Genomic DNA, 24634 nt, shown 5'->3' with positions numbered 1-24634 from the left:
GAGAGGAGGGATGTAGGATAGGGGGACAGGATAGGAAAGATGGAGGATAGGGGACAGGAGAGGAGGGATGGAGGATAGGGGACAGGAGAGGAGGATGGAGGATAGGGGGACAGGAGAGGAAGGATGGAGGATAGGGGCACAGGAGAGGAAGGATGGAGGATAGGGGACAGGATAGGAAGGATGGAGGATAGGGGACAGGAGAGGAAGGATGGAGGATAGGGGACAGGAGAGGAGGATGGAGGATAGGGGACAGGAGAGGAAGGATGGAGGATAGGGGACAGGAGAGGAAGGATGGAGGATAGGGGACAGGAGAGGAGGGATGGAGGATAGGGGACAGGATAGGAAGGATGGAGGATAGGGGACAGGATAGGAAGGATGGAAGATATGGGACAGGAGAGGAGGGATGGAGGATAGAGGACAGGAGAGGAGGATGGAGGATAGGGGACAGGAGAGGAGGGATGGAGGATAGGGGACAGGAGAGGAAGGATGGAGGATAGAGGACAGGATAGGAATGATGGAGGATAGGGGGACAGGATAGGAAGGGATGGGGGACAGGAGAGGAAGGATAGAGGATAGTGGACAGGAGAGGAGGGATGGAGGATAGAGGACAGGATAGGAAGGATAGAGGAATGGAGGACAGGATAGGAAGGATGGAGGATAAGGGGACAGGATAGGAAGGATGGAGGCTAGAGGACAGGAGAGGAGGGATGGAGGATAGAGGACAGGAGAGGAGGGATGGAGGATAGAGGACAGGAGAGGAGGATGGAGGATAGGGGACAGGAGAGGAGGGATGGAGGATAGGGGAGAGGAGGGATGGGAGGATAGGGGACAGGAGAGGAGGGATGGAGGATAGGGGACAGGAGAGGAGGGATGGAGGATAGAGGACAGGAGAGGAGGATGGAGGATAGGGGACAGGAGAGGAAGGATGGAGGATAGGGGACAGGAGAGGAGGGATGGAGGATAGGGGACAGGAGAGGAAGGAAGGAGGATAGGGGACAGGAGAGGAGGGTTGTAGGATAGGGGACAGGATAGGAAAGATGGAGGATAGGGGACAGGAGAGGAGGATGGAGGATAGGGGGGACAGGATAGGAGGGATGGAGGATAGGGGGACAGGAGAGGAAGGATGGAGGATAGGGGCACAGGAGAGGAAGGATGGAGGATAGGGGACAGGATAGGAAGGATGGAGGATAGGGGACAGGAGAGGAAGGATGGAGGATAGGGGACAGGAGAGGAGGATGGAGGATAGGGGACAGGAGAGGAAGGATGGAGGATAGGGGACAGGAGAGGAAGGATGGAGGATAGGGGACAGGAGAGGAGGGATGGAGGATAGGGGACAGGATAGGAAGGATGGAGGATAGGGGACAGGATAGGAAGGATGGAAGATAGGGGACAGGAGAGGAGGGATGGAGGATAGAGGACAGGAGAGGAGGGATGGAGGATAGGGGACAGGAGAGGAGGGATGGAGGATAGGGGACAGGAGAGGAAGGATGGAGGATAGAGGACAGGATAGGAATGATGGAGGATAGGGGACAGGATAGGAAGGATGGGGGACAGGAGAGGAAGGATGGAGGATAGTGGACAGGAGAGGAGGGATGGAGGATAGAGGACAGGATAGGAAGGATGGAGGAATGGAGGACAGGATAGGAAGGATGGAGGATAAGGGGACAGGATAGGAAGGATGGAGGCTAGAGGACAGGAGAGGAGGGATGGAGGATAGAGGACAGGAGAGGAGGGATGGAGGATAGAGGACAGGAGAGGAGGGATGGAGGATAGAGGACAGGAGAGGAAGGATGGAGGATATGGGACATGATAGAGAGGGTGGAGGAATGGAGGACAGGATAGGAAGGATGGAGGATAGGGGGACAGGATAGGAAGGATGGAGGATAGGGGACAGGAGAGGAGGGATGGAGGATAGGGGACAGGAGAGGAGGGATGGAGGATAGGGGACAGGAGAGGAGGGATGGAGGATAGGGGACAGGAGAGGAGGGATGGAGGATAGGGGACAGGAGAGGAGGGATGGAGGATAGAGGACAGGAGAGGAGGGATGGAGGATAGGGGACAGGATAGGAAGGATGGAGGATAGGGGACAGGAGAGGAGGGATTGAGGATAGGGGACAGGAGAGGAAGGATGGAGGATAGGGGACAGGAGAGGAGGGATGTAGGATAGGGGACAGGATAGGAAAGATGGAGGATAGGGGACAGGAGAGGAGGGATGGAGGATAGGGGACAGGAGAGGAGGGATGGAGGATAGGGGGACAGGAGAGGAAGGATGGAGGATAGGGGCACTGGAGAGGAAGGATGGAGGATAGGGGACAGGATAGGAAGGATGGAGGATAGGGGACAGGAGAGGAAGGATGGAGGATAGGGGACAGGAGAGGAGGATGGAGGATAGGGGACAGGAGAGGAAGGATGGAGGATAGGGGACAGGAGAGGAAGGATGGAGGATAGGGGACAGGATAGGAAGGATGGAGGATAGGAAGGATGGAGGATAGGGGCACAGGATAGGAATGATGGAGGATAGGGGACAGGATAGGAAGGATGGAGGATAGGGGACAGGATAGGAAGGATGGAGGATAGGGGACAGGATAGGAAGGATGGAGGATAGGGGACAGGATAGGAAGGATGGAAGATAGGGGACAGGAGAGGAGGGATGGAGGATAGGGGACAGGAGAGGAGGGATGGAGGATAGGGGACAGGAGAGGAAGGATGGAGGATAGAGGACAGGATAGGAATGATGGAGGATAGGGGACAGGATAGGAAGGATGGGGGACAGGAGAGGAAGGATGGAGGATAGGGGACAGGATAGGAAGGATGGAGGATAGGGGACAGGATAGGAAGGATGGAGGATAAGGGGACAGGAGAGGAATGATGGAGGATAGAGGACAGGATAGGAAGGATAGAGGATAGTGGACAGGAGAGGAGGGATGGAGGATAGAGGACAGGATAGGAAGGATGGAGGAATGGAGGACAGGATAGGAAGGATGGAGGATAAGGGGACAGGATAGGAAGGATGGAGGCTAGGGGACAGGAGAGGAAGGATGAAGGATAGGAAGGATGGAGGATAGGAGAGGAAGGATGGAGGATAGGGAACAGAATAGGAAGGATGGAGGATAGGAGAGGAATGATGGAGGATAGGGAACAGAATAGGAAGGATGGAGGATAGGGGGACAGGAGAGGAAGGATAGAGGACAGGATAGGAAGGATGGAGGATAGGGGACAGGATAGGAAAGATGGAGGATGGGGGACAGGAGAGGAAGGATGGAGGATAGGATAGGAAGGATGGAGGATAGGGGGATAGGAGAGGAGGGATGGAGGATAGGGGGACAGGATAGGAAGGATGGAGGATAGGAAGGATGGAGGATAGGGGACAGGAGAGGAGGGATGTAGGATAGGGGACAGGATAGGAAAGATGGAGGATAGGGGACAGGAGAGGAGGGATGGAGGATAGGGGACAGGATAGGAGGGATGGAGGATAGGGGACAGGATAGGAAAGATGGAGGATAGGGGACAGGAGAGTAGGGATGGAGGATAGGGGACAGGAGAGGAAGGATGGAGGATAGGGGACAGAATAGGAAGGATGGAGGATAGGGGGTAGGAAGGATGGAGGATAGGGAACAGGAGAGGAGGGATGGAGGATAGGGGGTAGGAAGGATGGAGGATAGGGGACAGGAGAGGAGGGATGGAGGATAGGGGGACAGAATAGGAAGGATGGAGGATAGGGGACAGAATAGGAAGGATGGAGGATAGGGGTACAGAATAGGAAGGATGGAGGATAGGGGACAGGAGAGGAGGGATGGAAGATAGGGGACAGGAGAGGAGGGATGTAGGATAGGGGACAGGATAGGAAAGATGGAGGATAGGGGACAGGAGAGGAGGGATGGAGGATAGGGGACAGGAGAGGAGGGATGGAGGATAGGGGGACAGGAGAGGAAGGATGGAGGATAGGGGCACAGGAGAGGAAGGATGGAGGATAGGGGACAGGATAGGAAGGATGGAGGATAGGGGACAGGAGAGGAAGGATGGAGGATAGGGGACAGGAGAGGAGGATGGAGGATAGGGGACAGGAGAGGAAGGATGGAGGATAGGGGACAGGATAGGAAGGATGGAGGATAGGGGGATAGGAGAGGAGGGATGGAGGATAGGGGGACAGGATAGGAAGGATGGAGGATAGGAAGGATGGAGGATAGGGGACAGGAGAGGAGGGATGTAGGATAGGGGACAGGATAGGAAAGATGGAGGATAGGGGACAGGAGAGGAGGGATGGAGGATAGGGGACAGGATAGGAGGGATGGAGGATAGGGGACAGGATAGGAAAGATGGAGGATAGGGGACAGGAGAGTAGGGATGGAGGATAGGGGACAGGAGAGGAAGGATGGAGGATAGGGGACAGAATAGGAAGGATGGAGGATAGGGGGTAGGAAGGATGGAGGATAGGGAACAGGAGAGGAGGGATGGAGGATAGGGGGTAGGAAGGATGGAGGATAGGGGACAGGAGAGGAGGGATGGAGGATAGGGGGACAGAATAGGAAGGATGGAGGATAGGGGACAGAATAGGAAGGATGGAGGATAGGGGTACAGAATAGGAAGGATGGAGGATAGGGGACAGGAGAGGAGGGATGGAAGATAGGGGACAGGAGAGGAGGGATGTAGGATAGGGGACAGGATAGGAAAGATGGAGGATAGGGGACAGGAGAGGAGGGATGGAGGATAGGGGACAGGAGAGGAGGGATGGAGGATAGGGGGACAGGAGAGGAAGGATGGAGGATAGGGGCACAGGAGAGGAAGGATGGAGGATAGGGGACAGGATAGGAAGGATGGAGGATAGGGGACAGGAGAGGAAGGATGGAGGATAGGGGACAGGAGAGGAGGATGGAGGATAGGGGACAGGAGAGGAAGGATGGAGGATAGGGGACAGGAGAGGAAGGATGGAGGATAGGGGACAGGAGAGGAGGGATGGAGGATAGGGGACAGGATAGGAAGGATGGAGGATAGGGGACAGGATAGGAAGGATGGAAGATAGGGGACAGGAGAGGAGGGATGGAGGATAGAGGACAGGAGAGGAGGGATGGAGGATAGTGGACAGGATAGGAAGGATGGAGGATAGAGGACAGGATAGGAAGGATAGAGGATAGGGGACAGGATAGGAAGGATGGAGGATAGGGGACAGGAGAGGAGGGATGGAGGATAGGGGACAGGAGAGGAATGATGGAGGATAGGGGACAGGATAGGAAGGATGGAGGATAGGGGACAGGATAGGACAGATGGAGGATAGGGGACAGGATAGGACAGATGGAGGATAGGGGACAGGATAGGAAGGATGGAGGATAGAGGACAGGATAGGAGGGATGGAGGATAGGGGACAGGATAGGAAGGATGGAGGATAGGAGACAGGATAGGAAGGATGGAGGATAGAGGAGAGGAGGGATGGAGGATAGGGGGACAGGAGAGGAAGGATGGAGGATAGGGGACAGGATAGGAAGGATGGAGGATAGGGGACAGGATAGGAAGGATGGAGGATAGGGGACAAGAGAGGAATGATGGAGGATAGGGGACAGGATAGGAAGGATGGAGGATGTGAGATGGTAGGATAGGGTAGCAAGGATTGAGGAACAGACAAAGTGGATAGAATAAGGGAGAACAGTAGAGGATCATCATGTGCAGTGTGAGTGATTTGGGCGCTAGGGGTATTATAAGCATGAGTAGGAGACATCTGGGGAATACGTCTCACAGCTACATCTTTCTCATGCAGAGAGAGAACTGGGATCCTGACTATGAGGAGTTAAAGTTCCTAAGAAGAACATTGTCGGTGGAGGGGGAGAATGTTCATAGTCCATCTGTAAATTCTTCATCTGACCATTCCGACTACAGGAAGTCACTGCCGCCTTCTCGCCTGCTTCCTCATTTCCACAAGTCAATTCGGAGAGCCATGCATGAAATCCAGCAGGTAAGACCTGGTATCAAATTGTCCTTCCTGGTGCTGTTAGTAATCATACATTTGCTTTATAAAGAAAGTGGAATTACCATGGCACAGAGTCGCCCCAGAGGTGGAGTATTTCAATGTCCCTCTTTATTGTATAACTGTTGCGCTTGGTCCCACTTTATTACCCCATGCAGACTATGTGATATATTGGCCAGTCTTGTGATCCACAATGGATGCGTCATCTGTGCTTCATGTTCTGTTATTAGAGTTATATGGAGCCTGCTGCATCTTCATCCAACCACTAGCGCTCAGACATATTTCCTTCAGTCTCACACATAAGGGTCTTCAATGAATGAGAAATGATAACATCTAACGAGATGTAGTCAAGTGACCGGCGGTCGAGATTCTGGCGGTCAGCATACTGACGCCAGAATGTCGGCAGGGGGCCCACGGCTATTCCCACTCGTAGGTGTCCACGACACCCATAAAGTGGGAATAGAACCTGTGGCGAACCACCGAGCCTGCAGCGTGAAGGCACAGCGAACCCGCAAGTGTCTTCATTGCGCTCACCTCCACCTGCCAGCATCCCGATGGCCGGGATTCAGGTGTCGGTATACTGAATACCGGGATTCCAACCACCAGTCACCTGACCACAATCCAATAGTTACTATAGTAAGTGCAAGGGGGCCCAGAAGCTGAGGGGGCCTGAACCCAGGGTATAATGGTGCATAGCAATTTCCCAGATTTCCTTGCAAAAAAATTGGGTCTGATCCATTGCCCAATCTGAGACATTACATTATCGGTGAGAGGAGTGTGCAGTGCATGATATAATGGTGAGGAGGGCACTGTAATGTGTCATAATAAGAACTGGGGCGGTGTAATGTGTCATAATAAGAACTGGGGCGATGTAATGTTACATAGTAAAGACTGGGGCGGTGTAGTGAGAACTGGGGAGGTGTAATGTTACACAGTAAGAACTGGGCGGTGTAATGTTACACAGTGAGAACTGGGGAGGTGTAATGTTACATAGTGAGAACTGGGGCGGTGTAATGTTACACAGTGAGAACTGGGCGGTGTAATGTTACACAGTGAGAACTGGGGCGGTGTAATGTTACATAGTGAGAACTGGGGCGGTGTAATGTTACATAGTAAGAACTGGGGCGGTGTAATGTTACACAGTGAGAACTGGGGCAGTGTAATGTTACACAGTGAGAACTGGGGCGGTGTAATGTTACATAGTGAGAACTGGGGCGGTGTAATGTTACATAGTGAGAACTGGGGCAGTGTAATGTTACATAGTGAGAACTGGGGCGGTGTAATGTTACACAGTGAGAACTGGGGCGGTGTAATGTTACACAGTGAGAACTGGGGCGGTGTAATGTTACATATTGAGAACTGGGGCGGTGTAATGTTACACAGTAAGAACTGGGGCGGTGTAATGTTACACAGTAAGAACTGGGGCGGTGTAATGTTACACAGTGAGAACTGGGGCGGTGTAATGTTACATAGTAAGTACTGGGGCGGTGTAATGTTACACAGTGAGAACTGGGGCGGTGTAATGTTACATAGTGAGAACTGGGGCGGTGTAATGTTACACAGTGAGAACTGGGGCGGTGTAATGTTACATAGTGAGAACTGGGGCGGTGTAATGTTACACAGTAAGAACTGGGGCGGTGTAATGTTACACAGTGAGAACTGGGGCGGTGTAATGTTACACAGTGAGAACTGGGGCGGTGTAATGTTACACAGTGAGATCTGGGGTGGTGTAATGTTACACAGTAAGAACTGGAGCGGTGTAATGTTACACAGTGAGAACTGGGGCGGTGTAATGTTACACAGTGAGAACTGGAGCGGTGTAATGTTACATAGTGAGAACTGGGGCGGTGTAATGTTACATAGTGAGAACTGGAGCGGTGTAATGTTACATAGTGAGAACTGGGGCGGTGTAATGTTACATAGTGAGAACTGGGGCGGTGTAATGTTACATAGTGAGAACTGGGGCGGTGTAATGTTACACAGTGAGAACTGGGGCGGTGTAATGTTACACAGTGAGAACTGGGGCGGTGTAATGTTACACAGTGAGAACTGGGGCGGTGTAATGTTACACAGTGAGAACTGGGGCGGTGTAATGTTACACAGTGAGAACTGGGGCGGTGTAATGTTACACAGTGAGAACTGAGGCGGTGTAATGTTACATAGTAAGAACCGGGCGGTGTAATGTTACATAGTGAGAACTGGGGCGGTGTAATGTTACATAGTAAGAACCGGGCGGTGTAATGTTACATAGCGAGAACTGGAGTGGTGTAATGTTACACAGTGAGAACTGGGGCGGTGTAATGTTACACAGTGAGAACTGGGGCGGTGTAATGTTACATAGTAAGTACTGGGGTGGTGTAATGTTACACAGTGAGAACTGGGGCGGTGTAATGTTACATAGTAAGAACCGGGCGGTGTAATGTTACACAGTGAGAACTGGGGCGGTGTAATGTTACACAGTAAGAACTGGGGTGGTGTAATGTTACATAGTAAGAACCGGGCGGTGTAATGTTACACAGTGAGAACTGGGGCGGTGTAATGTTACACAGTGAGAACTGGGGCGGTGTAATGTTACACAGTAAGAACTGGGGTGGTGTAATGTTACACATTAAGAACTGGGGCGGTGTAATGTTACACAGTGAGAACTGGGGCGGGGAGCGGTGTAATGTTACACAGTGTGAACTGGGGCGGTGTAATGTTACATAGTGAGAACTGGAGCGGTGTAATGTTACACAGTGAGAATTGGGGCGGTGTAATGTTACATAGTGAGTACTGGGGCGGTGTAATGTTACATAGTGAGAACTGGGGCGGTGTAATGTTACATAGTGAGAACTGGGGCGGTGTAATGTTACATAGTGAGATCAGGGGCGGTGTAATGTGACATAGTGAGTACTGGGGCGGTGTAATGTTACATAGTGAGAACTGGAGCGGTGTAATGTTACACAGTGAGAACTGGGGCGGTGTAATGTTACATAGTGAGTACTGGGGCGGTGTAATGTTACATAGTGAGAACTGGGGCGGTGTAATGTTACATAGTGAGAACTGGGGCGGTGTAATGTTACATAGTGAGAACTGGGGCGGTGTAATGTTACATAGTGAGAACTGGAGCGGTGTAATGTACACAGTGAGAACTGGGGCGGTGTAATATTACACAGTGAGAACTGGGGCGGTGTAATGTTACATAGTTAGAACTGGGGCGGTGTAATGTTACACAGTGAGAACTGGGGCGGTGTAATGTTACATAGTGAGAACTGGAGCGGTGTAATGTTAAATAGTGAGAACTGGGGCGGTGTAATGTTACATAGTGAGAACTGGGGCGGTGTAATGTTAAATAGTGAGAACTGGGGCGGTGTAATGTTACATAGTGAGAACTGGGGCGGTGTAATGTTACATAGTAAGTACTGGGGCGGTGTAATATTACATCGTGAGAACTGGGGCGGTGTAATGTTACATAGTGAGAACTGGGGTGGTGTAATGTTACATAGTGAGTACTGGGGCGGTGTAATGTTACACAGTGAGAACTGGGGCGGTGTAATGTTACATAGTGAGAACTGGAGCGGTGTAATGTACACAGTGAGAACTGGGGCGGTGTAATATTACACAGTGAGAACTGGGGCGGTGTAATGTTACATAGTTAGAACTGGGGCGGTGTAATGTTACACAGTGAGAACTGGGGCGGTGTAATGTTACATAGTGAGAACTGGAGCGGTGTAATGTTAAATAGTGAGAACTGGGGCGGTGTAATGTTACATAGTGAGAACTGGGGCGGTGTAATGTTAAATAGTGAGAACTGGGGCGGTGTAATGTTACATAGTGAGAACTGGGGCGGTGTAATGTTACATAGTAAGTACTGGGGCGGTGTAATATTACATCGTGAGAACTGGGGCGGTGTAATGTTACATAGTGAGAACTGGGGTGGTGTAATGTTACATAGTGAGTACTGGGGCGGTGTAATGTTACACAGTGAGAACTGGGGCGGTGTAATGTTACACAGTGAGAACTGGGGCGGTGTAATGTTACACAGTGAGAACTGGGGCGGTGTAATGTTACACAGTAAGAACTGGGGCGGTGTAATGTTACACAGTAAGTACTGGGGCGGTGTAATGTTACACAGTAAGAACTGGGTCGGTGTAATGTTACACAGTGAGAACTGGGGCGGTGTAATGTTACATAGTGAGAACTGGGGCGGTGTAATGTTACATAGTGAGAACTGGGGCGGTGTAATGTTACATAGTAAGAACTGGGGAGGTGTAATGTTACATAGTAAGAACTGGGGTGGTGTAATGTTACATAGTAAGAACCGGGCGGTGTAATGTTACACAGTAAGAACTGGGGCGGTGTAATGTTACACAGTAAGATCTGGGGCGGTGTAATGTTACACAGTAAGTACTGGGGCGGTGTAATGTTACATAGTGAGATCTGGGGCGGTGTAATGTTACACAGTGATAACTGGGGCGGTGTAATGTTACACAGTGAGAACTGGGGCGGTGTAATGTTACATAGTGAGAACTGGAGCGGTGTAATGTACACACTGTGAACTGGGGCGGTGTAATGTTACACAGAGAACTGGGGCGGTGTAATGTTACATAGTGAGATCTGGGGCGGTGTAATGTTACACAGTAAGATCTGGGGCGGTGTAATGTTACATAGTGAGATCTGGGGCGGTGTAATGTTACATAGTGAGAACTGGAGCGGTGTAATGTACACAGTGAGAACTGGGGCGGTGTAATGTTACATAGTGAGAACTGGGGCGGTGTAATGTTACATAGTGAGAACTGGAGCGGTGTAATGTTACACAGTGAGAACTGGGGCGGTGTAATGTTACATAGTGAGAACTGGAGCGGTGTAATGTTACACAGTGAGAACTGGGGCGGTGTAATGTTACATAGTGAGTACTGGGGCGGTGTAATGTTACATAGTGAGAACTGGGGCGGTGTAATGTTACATAGTGAGAACTGGCGCGGTGTAATGTTACACAGTGAGAACTGGGGCGGTGTAATGTTACATAGTGAGAACTGGGGCGGTGTAATGTACACAGTGAGAACTGGGGCGGTGTAATGTTACACAGTGAGAACTGGGGCGGTGTAATGTTACATAGTTAGAACTGGGGCGGTGTAATGTTACACAGTGAGAACTGGGGCGGTGTAATGTTACATAGTGAGAACTGGAGCGGTGTAATGTACACAGTGAGAACTGGGGCGGAGTAATGTTACATAGTGAGAACTGGGGCGGTGTAATGTTACACAGTGAGAACTGGGGCGGTGTAATGTTACATAGTGAGAACTGGGGCGGTGTAATGTTACATAGTGAGAACTGGGGAGGTGTAATGTTACACAGTAAGAACTGGGGCGGTGTAATGTTACATAGTGAGAACTGGTGAGGTGTAATGTTACACAGTGAGAACTGGGGCGGTGTAATGTTACACAGTAAGTACTGGGGCGGTGTAATGTTACACAGTGAGAACTGGGGCGGTGTAATGTTACATAGTGAGAACTGGGGCGGTGTAATGTTACACAGTGAGAACTGGGGCGGTGTAATGTTACACAGTAAGAACTGGGGCGGTGTAATGTTACACAGTGAGAACTGGGGCGGTGTAATGTTACATAGTGAGAACTGGGGCGGTGTAATGTTACATAGTGAGAACTGGGGCGGTGTAATGTTACACAGTGAGAACTGGGGCGGTGTAATGTTACATAGTGAGAACTGGGGCGGTGTAATGTTACATAGTAAGTACTGGGGCGGTGTAATGTTACATAGTGAGAACTGGTGCGGTGTAATGTTATACAGTGAGAACTGGGGCGGTGTAATGTTACATAGTGAGAACTGGGGCGGTGTAATGTTACATAGTGAGAACTGGGGCGGTGTAATGTTACATAGTGAGTACTGGGGCGGTGTAATGTTACATAGTGAGAACTGGGGCGGTGTAATGTTACACAGTGAGAACTGGGGCGGTGTAATGTTACACAGTGAGAACTGGGGCGGTGTAATGTTACACAGTGAGATCTGGGGCGGTGTAATGTTACACAGTGAGAACTGCGGCGGTGTAATGTTACACAGTGAGAACTGGGGCGGTGTAATGTTGCATAGTGAGAACTGGGGCGGTGTAATGTTACACAGTGAGAACTGGGGCGGTGTAATGTTACACAGTGAGATCTGGGGCGGTGTAATGTTACACAGTGAGAACTGCGGCGGTGTAATGTTACACAGTGAGAACTGGGGCGGTGTAATGTTGCATAGTGAGAACTGGGGCGGTGTAATGTTACACAGTGAGAACTGGGGCGGTGTAATGTTACATAGTGAGAACTGGGGCGGTGTAATGTTACACAGTAAGATCTGGAGCTGTGTAATGTTACATAGTGAGAACTGGGGCGGTGTAATGTACACAGTGAGAACTGGGGCGGTGTAATGTTACATAGTGAGTACTGGGGCGGTGTAATGTGACATAGTGAGAACTGGGGCGGTGTAATGTTACACAGTAAGATCTGGGGCGGTGTAATGTTACATAGTTAGAACTGGGGCGGTGTAATGTTACACAGTGAGAACTGGGGCGGTGTAATGTTACATAGTGAGAACTGGAGCGGTGTAATGTACACAGTGAGAACTGGGGCGGTGTAATGTTACATAGTGAGAACTGGGGCGGTGTAATGTTACACAGTGAGATCTGGGGCGGTGTAATGTTACATAGTGAGAACTGGGGCGGTGTAATGTTACACAGTGAGAACTGGGGCGGTGTAATGTTACATAGTGAGAACTGGGGCGGTGTAATGTTACACAGTAAGAACTGGGGCGGTGTAATGTTACATAGTGAGAACTGGGGCGGTGTAATGTTATAGTGAGAACTGGGGCGGTGTAATGTTACACAGTGAGAACTGGGGCGGTGTAATGTTACACAGTGAGATCTGGGGCGGTGTTATGTTACACAGTGAGAACTGGGGCGGTGTAATGTTACATAGTGAAAACTGGGGCGGTGTAATGTTACATAGTAAGTACTGGGGCGGTGTAATGTTACATAGTGAGAACTGGGGCGGTGTAATGTTACACAGTGAGAACTGGGGCGGTGTAATGTTACACAGTGAGAACTGGGGCGGTGTAATGTTACACAGTAAGTACTGGGCCGGTGTAATGTTACATAGTGAGAACTGGGGCGGTGTAATGTTACATAGTGAGAACTGGGGAGGTGTAATGTTACATAGTGAGAACTGGGGCGGTGTAATGTTACATAGTGAGAACTGGGGCGGTGTAATGTTACACAGTGAGAACTGGGGCGGTGTAATGTTACACAGTGAGAACTGGGGCGGTGTAATGTTACACAGTGAGAACTGGGGCGGTGTAATGTTACACAGTGAGAACTGGGGCGGTGTAATGTTACACAGTGAGAACTGGGGCGGTGTAATGTTACACAGTGAGAACTGGGGCGGTGTGATGTTACACAGTGAGAACTGGGGCGGTGTAATGTTACACAGTGAGATCTGGGGCGGTGTAATGTTACATAGTAAGTACTGGGGCGGTGTAATGTTACATAGTGAGATCTGGGGCGGTGTAATGTTACATAGTGAGATCTGGGGCGGTGTAATGTTACATAGTGAGAACTGGGGCGGTGTAATGTTACATAGTAAGTACTGGGGCGGTGTAATGTTACACAGTAAGTACTGGGGCGGTGTAATGTTACACAGTAAGAACTGGGGCGGTGTAATGTTACACAGTGAGAACTGGGGCGGTGTAATGTTACATAGTGAGAACTGGGGCGGTGTAATGTAACATAGTAAGAACTGGGGCGGTGTAATGTTACATAGTAAGAACTGGGGTGGTGTAATGTTACATAGTAAGAACCGGGCGGTGTAATGTTACACAGTAAGAACTGGGGCGGTGTAATGTTACACAGTAAGATCTGGGGCGGTGTAATGTTACACAGTAAGTACTGGGGCGGTGTAATGTTACATAGTGAGATCTGGGGCGGTGTAATGTTACACAGTGAGAACTGGGGCGGTGTAATGTTACACAGTGAGAACTGGGGCGGTGTAATGTTACATAGTGAGAACTGGAGCGGTGTAATGTACACACTGTGAACTGGGGCGGTGTAATGTTACACAGAGAACTGGGGCGGTGTAATGTTACATAGTGAGATCTGGGGCGGTGTAATGTTACACAGTAAGATCTGGGGCGGTGTAATGTTACATAGTGAGATCTGGGGCGGTGTAATGTTACATAGTGAGATCTGGGGCGGTGTAATGTTACATAGTGAGAACTGGGGCGGTGTAATGTTACACAGTAAGATCTGGGGCGGTGTAATGTTACACAGTGAGAACTGGGGCGGTGTAATGTGACATAGTAAGATCTGGGGCGGTGTAATGTTACACAGTGTGAACTGGGGCGGTGTAATGTTACATAGTGAGAACTGGAGCGGTGTAATGTACACAGTGAGAACTGGGGCGGTGTAATGTTACATAGTGAGAACTGGGGCGGTGTAATGTTACATAGTGAGAACTGGAGCGGTGTAATGTTACACAGTGAGAACTGGGGCGGTGTAATGTTACATAGTGAGAACTGGAGCGGTGTAATGTTACACAGTGAGAACTGGGGCGGTGTAATGTTACATAGTGAGTACTGGGGCGGTGTAATGTTACATAGTGAGAACTGGGGCGGTGTAATGTTACATAGTGAGAACTGGGGCGGTGTAATGTTACACAGTGAGAACTGGGGCGGTGTAATGTTACATAGTGAGAACTGGGGCGGTGTAATGTTACACAGTAAGATCTGGGGCGGTGTAATGTTACATAGTGAGAACTGGGGCGGTGTAATGTTACACAGTGAGAACTGGGGCGGTGTAATGTTACATAGTAAGTACTGGGGCGGTAATGTTACATAGTGAGAACTGGGGCGGTGTAATGTTACATAGTGAGAACTGGGGCGGTGTAATGTTACATAGTGAGAACTGGGGCGGTGTAATGTTACATAGTGAGATCTGGGGCGGTGTAATGTTACACAGTGAGAACTGGAGCGGTGTAATGTTACACAGTAAGAACTGGGGCGGTGAAATGTTACATAGTGAGAACTGGGGCGGTGTAATGTTACATAGTGAGAACTGGGGCGGTGCAATGTTACATAGTGAGATCTGGGGCGGTGTAATGTTACATAGTGAGAACTGGGGCGGTGTAATGTTACATAGTGAGAACTGGGGCGGTGTAATGTTACATAGTGAGATCTGGGGCGGTGTAATGTTACATAGTGAGATCTGGGGCGGTGTAATGTTACACAGTGAGAACTGGGTCGGTGTAATGTTACACAGTAAGATCTGGGGCGGTGTAATGTTACACAGTAAGATCTGGGGCGGTGTAATGTTACATAGTGAGAACTGGGGCGGTGTAATGTTACATAGTGAGAACTGGGGCGGTGTAATGTTACATAGTGAGATCTGGGGCGGTGTAATGTTACATAGTGAGAACTGGGGCGGTGTAATGTTACACAGTGAGAACTGGGGCGGTGTAATGTTACACAGTGAGATCTGGGGCGGTGTAATGTTACACAGTGAGAACTGCGGCGGTGTAATGTTACACAGTGAGAACTGGGGCGGTGTAATGTTACATAGTAAGTACTGGGGCGGTGTAATGTTACATAGTGAGTACTGGGGAGGTGTAATGTTACACAGTGAGATCTGGGGCGGTGTAATGTGACATAGTAAGAAGTAATTATATTTCATCTCTCTGTCCTATCAGCTCCCAGAGGATTCTTCAGCAACCAGAGACAACTGCACGTGATCCAGACTAGAACCTGAGAGGATCTCATGTTCCGGGTCATAGGTCTTGTTATAAATGGCCAAGTATGAAAGACGGAGGCTGGAGAAGACAATGATGTAAATGTAGCAGAAATAAATGTGTCTTCCATAATCAGCTTTATAAAGGACTCGCTGTCATGTTATTGCGTTCTTACATTATGTACTCTGTGCTCTGAGGATATCTGCAAATATATATTATTTTATTTCCTTCTTCTACCTTACACGCTCTGCTCCCCTCGTTCCCCTCTACTTTCCCTTCTCCCCTCGTTCCCCTCTACTTTCCCTTCTCCCCTCGTTCCCCTCTACTTTCCCTTCTCCCCTCGTTCCGCTCTCCTTTCCCTTCTCCCCCTCGTTTCCCTCTACTTTCCCTTCTCCCCCTCGTTCCCCTCTACTTTCCCTTCTCCTCCTCGGTCCCCTCTACTTTCCCTTCTCCCCTCGTTCCGTTCTGCTTTCCCTTCTCCCCCTCGTTCCCCTCTACTTTCCCTTCTCCCCTCATTCCCCTCTACTTTCCCTTCTCCCCCTCATTCCCCTCTACTTTCCCTTCTCCCCCTCATTCCCCTCTACTTTCCCTTCTCCCCCTCATTCCCCTCTACTTTCCCTTCTCCCCCTCGTTCCCCTCTACTTTCCCTTCTCCCCTCATTCCCCTCTACTTTCCCTTCTCCCCCTCATTCCCCTCTACTTTCCCTTCTCCCCCTCATTCCCCTCTACTTTCCCTTCTCCCCCTCATTCCCCTCTACTTTCCCTTCTCCTCCTCGGTCCCCTCTACTTTCCCTTCTCCCCTCGTTCCCCTCTACTTTCCCTTCTCCCCCTCGTTCCCCTCTACTTTCTCTTCTCCCCCTCGTTCCCCTCTACTTTCTCTTCTCCCCCTCGTTCCCCTCTACTTTCTCTTCCCCCCCTCGTTCCCCTCTACTTTCTCTTCTCCCCTCTTTATCTTCTTTCCTCTTCCTTGTCTTCCTCTTTCCCTTTTTCTCCTTCTTCCATTCTATTTCTTACATCAGTACCCTTCTTGTCCTCACTTCATAAGGACTGTGTGGCTATAGCTACACTCTGGTCACATGGACTGTATGGCTATAGCTACACCCCGGTCACATGGACTGTGTGGCTATAGCTACGACCCGATCACATGGACTGTGTGGCTATAGTTACACCCCGATCACATGGACTGTGTGGCTATAGTTACACCCCGATCACATGGACTGTATGGCTATAGCTGCACCCCAATCACATGGACTGTGTGGCTATAGCTACACACCGGTCACATGGACTGTATGGCTATAGCTACACCCCGATCACATGGACTGTGTGGCTATAGTTACACCCCGATCACATGGACTGTATGGCTATAGCTACACCCCGATCACATGGACTGTATGGCTATAGCTACACCCCGATCACATGGACTGTATGGATATAGCTACACCCCGATCACATGGACTGTGTGGCTATAGTTACACCCCGATCACATGGACTGTGTGGCTATAGTTACACCCCGATCACATGGACTGTGTGGCTATAGTTACACCCCGATCACATTGACTGTGTGGCTATAGTTACACCCCGATCACATGGACTGTGTGGCTATAGTTACACCCCGATCACATGGACTGTGTGGCTATAGTTACACCCCGATCACATGGACTGTGTGGCTATAGTTGCACCCCGATCACATGGACTGTGTGGCTATAGTTACACCCCGATCACATGGACTGTGTGGCTATAGTTACACCCCGATCACATGGACTGTGTGGCTATAGTTGCACCCCGATCACATGGACTGTGTGGCTATAGTTACACCCCGATCACATGGACTGTGTGGCTATAGTTACACCCCGATCACATGGACTGTGTGGCTATAGTTGCACCCCGATCACATGGACTGTGTGGCTATAGTTACACCCCGATCACATGGACTGTGTGGCTATAGTTACACCCCGATCACATGGACTGTGTGGCTATAGTTGCACCCCGATCACATGGACTGTGTGGCTATAGTTACACCCCGATCACATGGACTGTGTGGCTATAGTTACACCCCGATCACATGGACTGTGTGGCTATAGTTACACCCCGATCACATGGACTGTGTGGCTATAGTTGCACCCCGATCACATGGACTGTGTGGCTATAGTTACACCCCGATCACATGGACTGTGTGGCTATAGTTACACCCCGATCACATGGACTGTGTGGCTATAGTTACATCCCGATCACATGGACTGTGTGGCTATAGCTACACTCTGGTCACATGGACTGTATGGCTATAGTTACACCCCGATCACATGGACTGTGTGGCTATAGTTACACCCCGATCACATGGACTGTGTGGCTATAGCTACGCCCCGATCACATGGACTGTATGGCTATAGTTACACCCTGATCACATGGACTGTGTGGCTATAGTTACACCCTGATCACAAGGACTGTATGGCTATAGCTACACCCCGATCACATGGACTGTGTGGTTATAGTTACACCCCGGTCACATGGACTGTGTGGCTATAGTTACACCCCGGTCACATGGACTGTATGGCTATAGCTACACCCCGGGCACATGGACTGTATGGCTATAGCTACATCCCGATCATATGGACTGTGTGGCTATAGTTACACCCCGGTCACATGGACTGTGTGGCTATAGTTACACCCCGGTCACATGGATTGTATGGCTATAGTTACACCCTGATCACATGGACTGTATGGCTATAGTTACATCCCGATCATATGGACTGTGTGGCTATAGTTACACCCTGATCACATGGACTGTATGGCTATAGCTACACCCCGATCACATGTACTGTGTGGCTATAGCTACATCCCGATCATATGGACTGTGTGGCTATAGTTACACCCTGATCACATGGACTGTATGGCTATAGTTACACCCCGACCACATGGACTGTGTGGCTATAGTTACACCCCGATCACATGGACTGTATGGCTATAGTTACACCCAGGTCACATGGACTGTATGGCTATAGTTACACCCCGACCACATGGACTGTATGGCTATAGTTACACCCCGATCACATGGACTGTATGGCTATAGTTACACCCCGATCACATGGACTGTGTGGCTATAGTTACACCCCGACCACATGGACTGCGTGGCTATAGTTACACCCCGACCACATGGACTGTGTGGCTATAGTTACACCCCGATCACATGGACTGTATGGCTATAGTTACACCCCGATCACATGGACTGTGTGGCTATAGTTACACCCCGACCACATGGACTGTGTGGCTATAGTTACACCCCGACCACATGGACTGTGTGGCTATAGTTACACCCCGATCACATGGACTGTATGGCTATAGCTACACCCCGATCACATGGACTGTATGGCTATAGCTACACCCCGATCACATGGACTGTATGGCTATAGTTACACCCCGACCACATGGACTGTGTGGCTATAGTTACACCCCGATCACATGGACTGTATGGCTATAGTTACACCCCGATCACATGGACTGTATGGCTATAGTTACACCCCGATCACATGGACTGTGTGGCTATAGTTACACCCAGGTCACATGGACTGTATGGCTATAGCTACACTCTGGTCACATGGACTGTGTGGCTATAGTTACACCCCGATCACATGGACTGTATGGCTATAGCTACGCCCCACCGCTCACATGGACTGTATGGCTATAGCTACGCCCAACGGGTCACATGGACTGCATGGCTATAGCTACACCCCACCGGTCACATGGACTGTATGGCTATAGCTACACCCCACGGGTCACATGGACTGTATGGCAATAGCTACACCCCACCGGTCACATGGACTGTATGGCTATAGCTACGCCCCACTGGTCACATGGACTGTATGGGTATAGCTACACCCTACCGGTCACATGGACTGTATGGCTATAGCTACACCCCACCGGTCACATGGACTGTGTAGGCTATAGCTACGCCCCATCGGTCACATGGACTGTATGGCTATAGCTACACCCCACTGGTCACATGGACTGTATGGCTATAGTTACACCCCGATCACATGGACTGTGTGGCTATAGTTACACCCCGATCACATGGACTGTGTGGCAATAGCTACACCCCGGTCACATGGACTGTATGGCTATAGCTACACCCCACGGGTCACATGGACTGTATGGCAATAGCTACACCCCACCGGTCACATGGACTGTATGGCTATAGCTACGCCCCACTGGTCACATGGACTGTATGGGTATAGCTACACCCTACCGGTCACATGGACTGTATGGCTATAGCTACACCCCACCGGTCACATGGACTGTGTGGCTATAGCTACGCCCCACCGGTCACATGGACTGTATGGCTATAGCTACACCCCACTGGTCACATGGACTGTATGGCTATAGTTACACCCCGATCACATGGACTGTGTGGCTATAGTTACACCCCGATCACATGGACTGTGTGGTTATAGCTACACCCCGGTCACATGGACTGTGTGGCTATAGCTACGCCCCACGGGTCACATGGACTGTATGGCTATAGCTACGCCCCACCGCTCACATGGACTGTATGGCTATAGCTACGCCCAACGGGTCACATGGACTGCATGGCTATAGCTACACCCCACCGGTCACATGGACTGTGTGGCTATAGCTACACCCCACGGGTCACATGGACTGTATGGCTATAGCTACACCCCACCGGTCACATGGACTGTATGGCTATAGGTACGCCCCACGGGTCACATGGACTGTATGGCTATAGCTACGCCCCACCGGTCACATGGACTGTATGGGTATAGCTACATCCCACCGGTCACATGGATTGTGTGGCTATAGCTACGCCCCACCGGTCACATGGACTGTATGGCTATAGCTATGCCCCACCGGTCACATGGACTGTATGGGTATAGCTACACCCTACCGGTCACATGGACTGTGTGGCTATAGCTACGCCCCACCGGTCACATGGACTGTATGGGTATAGCTACACCCTACCGGTCACATGGACTGTATGGCTATAGCTACACCCCACTGGTCATATGGACTGTATGGCTATAGCTACGCCCCACGGGTCACATGGACTGTGTGGCTATAGCTACGCCCCACCGCTCACATGGACTGTATGGCTATAGCTACTCCCCACCGCTCACATGGACTGTATGGCTATAGCTACGCCCAACGGGTCACATGGACTGCATGGCTATAGCTACACCCCACCGGTCACATGGACTGTATGGCTATAGCTACACCCCACGGGTCACATGGACTGTATGGCAATAGCTACACCCCACCGGTCACATGGACTGTATGGCTATAGCTACGCCCCACTGGTCACATGGACTGTATGGGTATAGCTACACCCTACCGGTCACATGGACTGTATGGCTATAGTTACACCCCGATCACATGGACTGTGTGGCTATAGTTACACCCCGGTCACATGGACTGTGTGGTTATAGCTACATCCAGATCACATGGACTGTGTGGCTATAGCTACACCCCGGTCACATGGACTGTATGGCTATAGCTACGCCCCACGGGTCACATGGACTGTATGGCTATAGCTACGCCCCACCGCTCACATGGACTGTATGGCTATAGCTAAGCCCAACGGGTCACATGGACTGCATGGCTATAGCTACACCCCACCGGTCACATGGACTGTGTGGCTATAGCTACACCCCACGGGTCACATGGACTGTATGGCTATAGCTACACCCCACCGGTCACATGGACTGTATGGCTATAGGTACGCCCCACGGGTCACATGGACTGTATGGCTATAGCTACACCCCACGGGTCACATGGACTGTATGGCTATAGCTACATCCCACCGGTCACATGGATTGTGTGGCTATAGCTACGCCCCACCGGTCACATGGACTGTATGGCTATAGCTACGCCCCACCGGTCACATGGACTGTGTGGCTATAGCTACGCCCCACCGGCCACATGGACTGTATGGCTATAGCTACACCCGACTGGTCATATGGACTGTATGGCTATAGCTACACCCCACTGGTCACATGGACTGTGTGGCTATAGTTACACCCCGGTCACATGGACTGTGTGGCTATAGTTACACCCCGGTCACATGGACTGTGTGGTTATAGCTACATCCCGATCACATGGACTGTGCGGCTATAACTACACTCTGGTCACATGGACTGTGCGGCTATAGCTACACCCCGGTCACATCAGCTACACCCCACCGGTCACATGGACTGTGTGGCTATAGCTACACCCCACCGCTCACATGGACTGTATGGCTTGATAAAGCTAAATATTTATCGTATATAAAACACTTTAAGAGGTCTAAGAACACTATACGCTATCTACGTAAGAAGTACCGTAAGGGTACGCAAGTTGTGTAGCGTTCGCTCAACCGTAGTCGAGACGCTCAAGCGTCACGTTCGCTTACGGCCCAGTGATCACAGGCAGGCACGCTATTGGCTGCCGACTAACGTAATGATTCGCTATAGCGTAGCGTACGCTCGGGACCACGAGGAGATCACCAGCGGTGCAGACGCTTACAACGTTAAAACCTTTATATCTATACCTTTAACGCTGAGATACACAGTATACCTTAGTGTGGAGACAGAGTGTAAGTGCAACCTGGTGTAACCTGATTAACTACAAAGCTGCTTGAGCGTCACCGACGCTCAGAGAATACTTAACCCTTATAAAGAATACACAGATACCTGGGCTTAGGGTCCAAAACCTATTATATGTATTATAACTATTATACTTGCAAAAGGAATCACAGTACAAATGATACACTACAATATAACATAAACCAACTAACCAGATAACTACACAGGAAATACAATACAATACAACAAAGGGAAAAAACGAGAGAAAGAGTAGAGAGAGAGAGAGATGGCTCACAGTAAGACAATATGATTACGGAGAAAACTTACGCACAAGGGGAACGATCGCATGCGCCTCGATATCCAGCTCCCGATTATCAGCAATGAGAACCGTTGAAGAGAGTGAACTGGATACGGTCGGCCTGCCTATTTATGCCCCACACACAATACAATTCAATGGTCCCTACAATCTCATTGTTCATTGGACACAGGAATTCGGCTTCGCATTATAACAAAAGGTCATAGGTTGATTCATACAGGTGGGCTGTGACTATTTCCAACTGCTCAGGTGGGAGGGAAACTGGGTTTCCCGCCGCATGGGTAATAAAGTGCAAATAAAGTAAATGTTCATAAACTTCTTATGTCCATAACTATTCGCACGAGCGATTGATCTGTTTCAAACCAACACCGGAATATTTCTAATTAAAGATTCTTCCGATGGATACTAAACACCACTGTATTACTCCTGTCTGACCCTTCGTATCAAACAAAGAGGGGTTTCTCTGTTCATGAACATTCTATATTAACCAAACTTTCAGAATCTATCAAAGGGACCATGATCTACAAAATACATTATTAGTGAAAATATGTAATGATTGAGTCGCACGCTACGATCGCATAAACTCTACCGTAAATACGCATACCATGCGCCTGCGGGTGCCCGCGACTGTGAGTATGCGCACGTACGGGAGAGCGTACGCACGCGCAGCACGGACCTGTGTGAGGTGCAAATATGGTAGTGTGCATAGAGATATTTTTCTGACTTTGACAGTCCACCCTTTGGCAGTCAATAATAACTGCCACTTCCTGAAAACATTTCAAAAGGAGAAAAATATATGTCAGGGGTTAATTCATTTCCATGGTTGGGTAAGGGAGGAGAGAGGAGTAGGTGGGAAGAGGGTATGACCTAGTGAGATAACAGAAGCATGTGTGTATGAGTCCATGTTTGGGGGGGTCATGTATCATCGTGCCGTACGTGTTGTAAATCAAGCTTCGAGGTATTGCGAAGTATACATTTGAATTCCTTCTTAACCCGTGGTACGGGTCTGTGGATGGGCTGTCAAACTTTACCGAGCTCTTTTCGGATTTTGAACAAAATGGGGAGCACATTTTAGTTGATGATACATGAATGGGGGAATATGTGATTGCTGATATCTGTGCCTGTATTCCCTATACTATGTGTGTCATTACCTGAGGGTTGTAGAAATGAAGAAAAGACATAATTACGGTAAATGCGGTGGTATTCTATGTCAGGTTAATGTACATCTGTCGGTTGAAGTTTTGTTCGGTATCAGTTGAAAGTCGTCTTCTTTGCGCTGTGTTGCCCATTAGGTGTGAGCAAAAAGCTTTGTCAATGCCATTAGATTTACAAAAAATGTTGGGCTAGCGTAAGTTTAAGAATTCTAGGGAAACTGGGGATCCATGCCAAAGTTCATCAAATGTCCATATCTCAAGTGGTCAAAACTTCTTCTTTGGTCTTTCCGTTGTCTGTATAGCGTCTCGTCAACTTCCTCGTCCAAGTGGGTCTTTTTTATCTTGGAGAAAAACCAGAAAAACAGGTGAAAGAAACGGACCGTAGAAATCGCATTTTCATCACATCATTGTTTCTATCATTGGGTCATAAATCAAATCCAGGTTAATTACAGTTTCCTCACTCCTCAAACTCATTACCCTGGTACGATGTTTGCACTTCATTAAAGCCTGACCGCATCTAAATATCAAGCCAATTGATATGACAACACCTAAGATACATAGGAGAAACTTCCCAACATCCATTATGACTCCTTGAGCCCAGTCTCCCAAACCGGAGAACCAATTTCGCGGGTTCAACCATGACACCCAACCAGTCAGCTCATTACCTACAGCAGCAAGAGTGAGATTGTGTTTTCGGCGAAATTCCCACTTCAATTGGAGAATATCGTCCATCTTTTGGTCTATGACCTCGACCGGATCCTCGGTGCTATTCGTGATATACGTGCAACACTTCACGCCGTACTGTGTTGCTAATGTAACACAATATCCGCCTGTCACTGCTGTGAGGTAATTAAGAACCATTCTATGCTGCACCAGTTCTGTTTTATA

At 49.7% G+C, this 24634-nt stretch overlaps 1 protein-coding gene across 1 annotated transcript in view; it reads left to right on the top strand.

Annotated features, from left to right (window-relative positions):
- Nucleotides 1-15853, top strand: part of LOC134932220 (myosin-IIIb-like) — a 374352-nt gene extending 358499 nt beyond the window's left edge. Inside the window, exons 17-18 of the mRNA XM_063926445.1 lie at nt 5750-5944; nt 15670-15853. Coding sequence (XP_063782515.1) covers nt 5750-5944; nt 15670-15711 — 237 coding nt within the window. The 3' untranslated portion in view covers nt 15712-15853. The remainder of the gene's footprint in view (nt 1-5749; nt 5945-15669) is intronic.
- The last annotated feature ends 8781 nt before the right edge of the window (nt 15854-24634 follow it).

This window comes from Pseudophryne corroboree, chromosome 1 (assembly GCF_028390025.1).
Source record: "Pseudophryne corroboree isolate aPseCor3 chromosome 1, aPseCor3.hap2, whole genome shotgun sequence".
Classification (NCBI taxonomy): Eukaryota; Metazoa; Chordata; class Amphibia; order Anura; family Myobatrachidae; genus Pseudophryne; species Pseudophryne corroboree.
This window is presented reverse-complemented; position numbering and strand designations above follow the sequence as displayed.